This window comes from Rhinopithecus bieti, unplaced genomic scaffold (genome assembly GCF_001698545.2).
Source record: "Rhinopithecus bieti isolate Rb0 unplaced genomic scaffold, ASM169854v2 scaffold_7580, whole genome shotgun sequence".
Classification (NCBI taxonomy): Eukaryota; Metazoa; Chordata; class Mammalia; order Primates; family Cercopithecidae; genus Rhinopithecus; species Rhinopithecus bieti.
The window spans coordinates 980,402-987,040 of record NW_016805470.1 but is presented as its reverse complement, the minus strand read 5'-3'; the positions used below and the strand labels follow the sequence as shown (position 1 = coordinate 987,040).

The 6,639-nt window shown below is 42.7% G+C and overlaps 1 protein-coding gene across 1 annotated transcript in view; it reads right to left on the bottom strand.

Annotated features, from left to right (window-relative positions):
• Positions 1-6,639, bottom strand: part of TMC2 (transmembrane channel like 2) — a 124,656-nt gene that overhangs the window by 38,306 nt on the left and 79,711 nt on the right. Inside the window, 2 exon segments of the mRNA XM_017872526.1 lie at positions 378-527; positions 2,039-2,218. Coding sequence (XP_017728015.1) covers positions 378-527; positions 2,039-2,218 — 330 coding nt within the window.

Here is a 6,639-nt window from a genome sequence, read left to right as displayed (position 1 = left end):
TTTTTTTTTTTTTTTTTTGATATATAGAGAAAATAAAACAGGTTTTGCACAGAGGCACATAAAAGAAGGACCAAAAACTGAAGGACAAAGCTTTCTCTGCATTTATATTATAGACATAATTTACTATTTTTCTGGAAAAATTGAAAATATCTACCAGACAACATCACAACCTTTGAGACACCAAACAGATTTGGAGTTCCTGGGGGGGCACAGGATCTGCTTTGGTAATTTTATTTCTTCCAAGATGATTATAAAATGTTTGCTGGATGAACAGCTGGTAAGTTTTCAGGTTTATTCTGCAAATGGAAACATCAAGGAGGGAATAACAAAGAACCAAGAACAGGGGTCACCTTTTCAGAGAGAGTATAACTACTCACAATGCCCACAGCTGTCTCCCAGCAAGAACCCCGGGGCACATCTGCAGGGTGCAGGGGTGGTCGGGGGACACTCTCATTCCAACCAGAAGAGTTATAATAGTTAAACAGAGTCCAGTGAGTGATGTTCTTTATTGTCTCTTCATTAGCAAGCTAGAACAGAAGATGGAGGTGTGGGGTAGGAAGGAGCCAGGGATGGTCCAACTGTTTCTGTAAGAACAATGAAAGCGAGCAAATGCCACAACCCTACCATCTAGCTTCTGCTCTACCCCTGGACAGAGTCCTTCCAGAAATTCCCTCCTCAGGCTTTCAATATGTACAGGAGAGGCTGTAGTCTTTGCGTCTTTCCCATGAAGGTATCTTCTACTCTAAGTCACCATCTGTCTGTCCATCCATCCATCCATCCATCCATCCATCCATCCATCCAAGCATTCATCCATCCATTCATGTATTTATCCAGTCATTCATTATTCTCTTGAAAATGATTTATTCAGGGTTTCTTCTGTGCATATAAAGTAGTGGTGATACAGGAGTGACCAAGAGAGATGGAGCTTTGCTCAGAAAGGTTAGAGTCTAGTAAATGATGGAGATGAACAGGCAATTACAGAATAGAGCGATACGAGCTGTGGGAAATTATCTCTGGGAGAAGGAGCATCCACATCACACAATGGGGGCCACAAAAGACTTCCTGGAGGTGGTGACATCTGGGCCAAAACCTCAAGGAGGATTAGTCAACTAATCAAACATGAGGAGAGGGGTGGAGAGAGAGGCAAGAGAGAATTTTGCCCTGTGGCAGAAATGTGAGGCTCAGGAGAGTAGAGCAGTCTCCTGGGAAGAAGGGAAGCCAGAGATGAGCCGGGAGGGGAGGTTAGGGCCAGATTCAGTCACTTCCGTGCTTAGAATAATTTTCTGTTAGCATCAGGAAAAAGTTCCTACTGCTCAATAATAAGGAGGGAAGAGGTGGAGAAGAGGGGCATCAGCATAATCAGGCCCTCCCTTGCTCTATTTTTTTCACTCTTCTGCTCCACTCCATTGTTCAGCCATCATCTAGTTCCCTGTTGACCCAGCTGTTCCCTCTGCCTTTTCCAGTGTCTGCTAAGGTTCCCAGGGTAGGATCTGGAGCTTCTCCTGTGCACTGCCATGCTGCCCTGGGCTTACCCCTACTGATGCACATCCCACAGAGTGCTGTAATGAAGTCTGTCTCCTGGCCCAGAGTGTGAACACACTTGGGACAGGACTGTGTCTTCCTGTCTGCTCTACCCCAGGGCCTGCCATTGTGGGTGCTCCATAATTGTGTGGTGAGCATTGATGAATGGTTAAGTCATGACATAGCACCTTAGAGGACAATTACTTGGCTGTTAATCATTTATGGCAGCTCTGAAACAGTGTGGAAAAGGCTAAAGATAAAATATTAAGGTATCAAATGACATGTATATGGTGTGAAAAAAGACAACCAGAGAAGAAGACAGTAAAAAACAATAGGAAAGGGTTAACAATGGTCATCTTTGGGTCATAGATTCTGAGGAGTTTTTTTTTAATTTTATTTTCTGAATTTACATTTATTTAATTAATATGAATTATATATAATGAAATTATTATATTAAAAAAGAAAATACTATGGGCACCAGGAATTGCAGTGGGGTGGAGGGCGTTGTGGTTTTTACCTTGAGGTGGACATCATCCATCAGGGCCAAGAGAAACGTGTAGAGGTTCCCCAGGAAGAGTGCAAAGATGCGTCCCAGCTGCCACTTCAGTCCAGTGCGTGGGTGGTAATTCTCTAGGAGAGCGATGGTTTCAAACAGAGGGGGACAAAACATTCCAAGCAGGGACATCACGATCTCTACCTGAGGAATCAGGAAAGCCTAGGTTGTGTCATCAACATTATACTTGTTTGGCCACCATCCCTGCACTCCCATGGCCATCGATCTCCACTTCTCTGCTGCCCTCTCCGCTGCCCCTGGAGATGCCCTGGGGTCTATACAGCTTGCGGTGTGACCCTGGCAAAGGCATCAACATGCCCTGAGCAGTCGGCCTGTGCTTGCGTATCATAATTGCTGTGTGACCAGATGCTATCATGGTTGTTGTTATTAGTATTGATGAAAATAACACTTTCTGACCAGGCTCGGTAGCTCACGCCTGTAATCCCAGCACTTTGGGAGACTGAGGCAGGTGGATCACGAGGTCAAGAGATTGAGAGCATCCTGGCTAACATGGTAAAACCCCATCTCTACTAAAAATACAAAACTTAGCCAGGCATGGTGGCGGGTGCCTGTAGTCCCAGCTACTCGGAAGGCTGAGGCTTAAGAATCGCTTGAACCTGGGAAGTGGAGGTTGCAGGGAGCTGAGATCGTGCCACTGCACTCCAGCCTGGGTGATAGAGTGAGACTCTGTCTCAAAATAAGCAAACAAACAAACAAACAAACCAAAATAGAGAGAGTGTGCATTTGGAGTCAGCTCTCTGGGTTTAACAGCTCTAACACTTGCTGTCTTTGTAACTTAGGAAAAGTTACATCACTTCTCTGTCCTTCTTGTTTCTTCATGGGTAAAATTGTGATGACAGTCCTTGTGGTGAGAATCAGAAGAGATAATATATGTAAATCTACTATCCCAGAGCATGGTAAGCATCAAGCACTCAATTTTGGCTCCAGTTTTGGGAGAATACCAACTCGTATGACTGAATCTGACCACAATAGGACATCTCTCTGCAATTAAAACTGCTCACCCAGCTGGGCACGGTGGCTCACGCCTGTAATCCCAGCACTTTGGGAGGCCAAGGGAGGTGGATCATGAGGTCAGGAGTTAGCCAGGAGATCCTGGCTAACATGGTGCGACCCCATCTGTAGTAAAAATACAAAAAATTAGCTGGGCGTGGTGGCACGCACCTGTAATCCCAGCTACTCAGGAGGCTGAGGCAGGAGGATTGCTTGAGGCGGGAGGATTGCAGGAGGCAGAGACTACAGTGAGGTGAGATCGTGCCACTGCACTCCAGCCTGGGCGACAGAGCAAGACTCCATCTCAAAAAAACAAAAACAAAAACAAAAAACAAACAAAAAATAACTGCTCACCCAGTGGAAAGTAAATCCCTGAACTGTTGACCAAATTGCAAGTTGGTCAGCTCTTCTCGGCTGGTCCTGACTCTCCCACTCTCTCTCACACCAACGCTTGGCTTGGTTTCTCATCATCTCCATACCTGTCCATATAGTTCTTACCTGGAGAGCCATCACTGCCCCATATCTACCACTGCCCTTCGTTATATGTTTGTGTAATGCTTAGCCTAATTCCCTTCTCTGCCACAAAATTCCACTACCTCTTCAGCTCTCATGGACAGTTCCATCTGTAACCTAAAACATCTTATTTGATCATGGTATTCCTGCCTACTGTTGTTTGTGCTTTGGTTTATTTTTGTCAAGCCTGCATCCTAAGGAAACTGCAATCCTCTTAAGGGTAGAATTCATCTTGGGCATCTTTTGAGTCCTTCTCACAGCTCAGTGACCCAGTGAGGCTTTGTGGAAGGGACGTTTTTCCCTTCTTACTCTATTCCTCAGTTCTCCCATCCTACAGAGGGGCCCCCAAAGTCCCTGTCTTTCCATATCTTAAACCCATTCTGACCATGTCAGGAGCTACACTGGGGCCTCTAATCCACTGTTGGGAGTGCCTGAATTGATGTCCAGCTGCACTGATCCAGAGTGGGTTAGAGGTAAGTTTAGGCAATCAGGAATGAGGCCCCAGAGAGACTCAGAGCCAGACAGGTACTGGGTCCTAATCCTGACTCCGTTGCTACTAAGTGTGCGTCTTAAATTTTCTGGTCCTCAGATATTTATGCAAAAACTAGGACTAAGGATGCCTATCCTGCCATGGTGCTACGAGGCATAAATAATGCATCTAGAGGTCTATTGTAGGTATTCAGTTAATAGTTTTCTCCTGTGTCTTTCCTCCATCTCTCATTTATTAAGCACTTACTATGTGTGAGTCACTGTGCCAAATTCTAAAGATGCAACAAAGAATAAAAGTCATACACACTCTGCCCACAAGGACTTAAAGTAGATGTAAATAATTCCATAATGAGTTAATCATTACATAATCATTACAAAGGTAAAAATGCTGCAAAGGGTAAGTACATTAAGTATATAATAGAAATAAGGATATAACATTTAAACTCATACCTGAAATTATTCAAGAGAGATGAGAGTGTGTGAGAGAAAGCATCTCAGCAGAACAGAAGCGAATGTTGCTGCAGTTTAGTGAAGATGGGAAGAGTGACTAAAGGTACAATTGGTGGCTAGGCGTGGTGGGTCATGCCTGTAATCCCAGCACTTTGGGATGCTGAGGCAGGTGGATCACCGGGGGTCAGGAGTTTGAGACCAGCCTGGCCAACATGGCAAAACCCCGTCTCTACTAAAAATATAAAAATTAGTCAGGTATGGTGGTGCATGCCTGTAGTCCCAGCTACTTGGGAGGCTGAGGCAAGAGAATCACTTGAACTCAGGAGGTGGAGGTTGCAGTGAACTGAAATCGTGTCACTGCATTCCAGCCTGGATGACAGAGCGCGACTTCATCTCAAATAATAATAATAAAGAAAAATAAAGGTACAACTGGGAAGGTAAGTCAGGGAAAGCCATCTAGGACTTTATCCTAAGAGAAAATGATGGTTTTCATGGTGAATGCATCTTCATACTAAAAATAATAACTTGGAGTTCTGGGAAGATAATGATAGCCACAACATGATTTTTGAATCTCCCTGAATTCTCATGTAAAACTGGATGAAGCAATTAAATAATAAAATAAAAATCACATAGACATCAAAGTTAGATGTCCTAATGAATCCTTAAATACAAGTGGTTACAATACAATACAAATTACCAACAGCCACAAGTTCTTACAGAGTTCATGTTTGGATGAGAGAAGGCCAATAGAAACAGTGGGGTATCCAGTGAATTTGAGAACAGGAGGATGTCAAAATGGCTAATAGGTACTCGGTGAAAAGCATATGGAACAATCTGAGAACAGCAGCTGAAACTGTGAGAAACTGCGAGAAACTGCTCAGTCCAATGACAGGTGAGTGCAAGGTCATTCTTGGTTAATCTGGAGATGAGCTAAAACAGCCTGAGCCTCTTGAACTTTTGAAATTGATCAGTCAAGCTCCCTAACAGGACAGGGCACAACATGAAGGAGACTATTCTGAGAACAGAATTGAAATTAAGCAGACAGGGGGAATATAGAGAAAGGAATGGGAAGGTCTAGATAAAAAGTAGAAAAGGGATGAGAGGCAGGAGCTCTCAGAAAGCAAGCCACCATATATTTTGAAGACTTCACAAAAACAGTGGAAGAGAGAGCTCTGTTAAATTAGGAAAGTCATCCTGAACCATGCCTCACTAAAACTTCAGCAAAACTAATTTTATGTGAAAATGAACAGCAGAAAAGTTTTTTTCTAGGTCAAATCCCATACAAAGTTATTACAAGGAAAAGAGAACAAGAAGTAGGTTAAACTCCTTTCAGATAATGAAAACGCACCAAAAAGTAAGTTATACAAAACAGTTAAAAAAAATTATAATCAGTATTCAAAAACAGAAAACTGAAAGATGTTAAGAAAATACAGGTCACAAAACAATATAAATAAAATTAGAAAACCCAGAATACTGGTAACAGAATACTGCAAAAAAAATAAAATAAAATAAAAAAATAAGGGAAAACTATATTAAAATTGAAGAATACCTAAGAGAATCACAATTAAAAAACATAATGATAATTACAAGAAAAAGATAAAAAGGGGGAGAATTTTAAAAGTAAAAAATATATGAAGAAAGAAGTTAATTGGATTTGAGAGAAAATGAGATGTATTGAAGAGAGACAAAGAAGATTCAACAGAGGTATAATAGGAGGTCCTGAAGAAGAAAACCCAAACATGGGAACAGAACAAATTAAAACAACTGTAATTCAATAAATCTTCCCTTAAATGAAAAACAAGATTTGAATCTGCCTACATTTAAAAAAACTTTGGGGTCCAGTATGGTGGCTCACACCTGTAATCTCAGCACTTTGGGAGGTGAGGTGGGCAGATCATTTGAGGTCAGGAGATCGAGACCAGCCTGGCCAATATGGTGAAACCCCATCTCTACTAAAAATACAAAAATTAGCCAGGCATGGTGGCATGCACCTGTAATCCCAGCTACTCAGGAGGCTGAGGCAGGAGAATTGTTTGAACCCAGGAGGTGGAGGTTGCAGTGAGCCAAGATCACGCCACTGCGCCTGGGCGACAGAGTGAGAC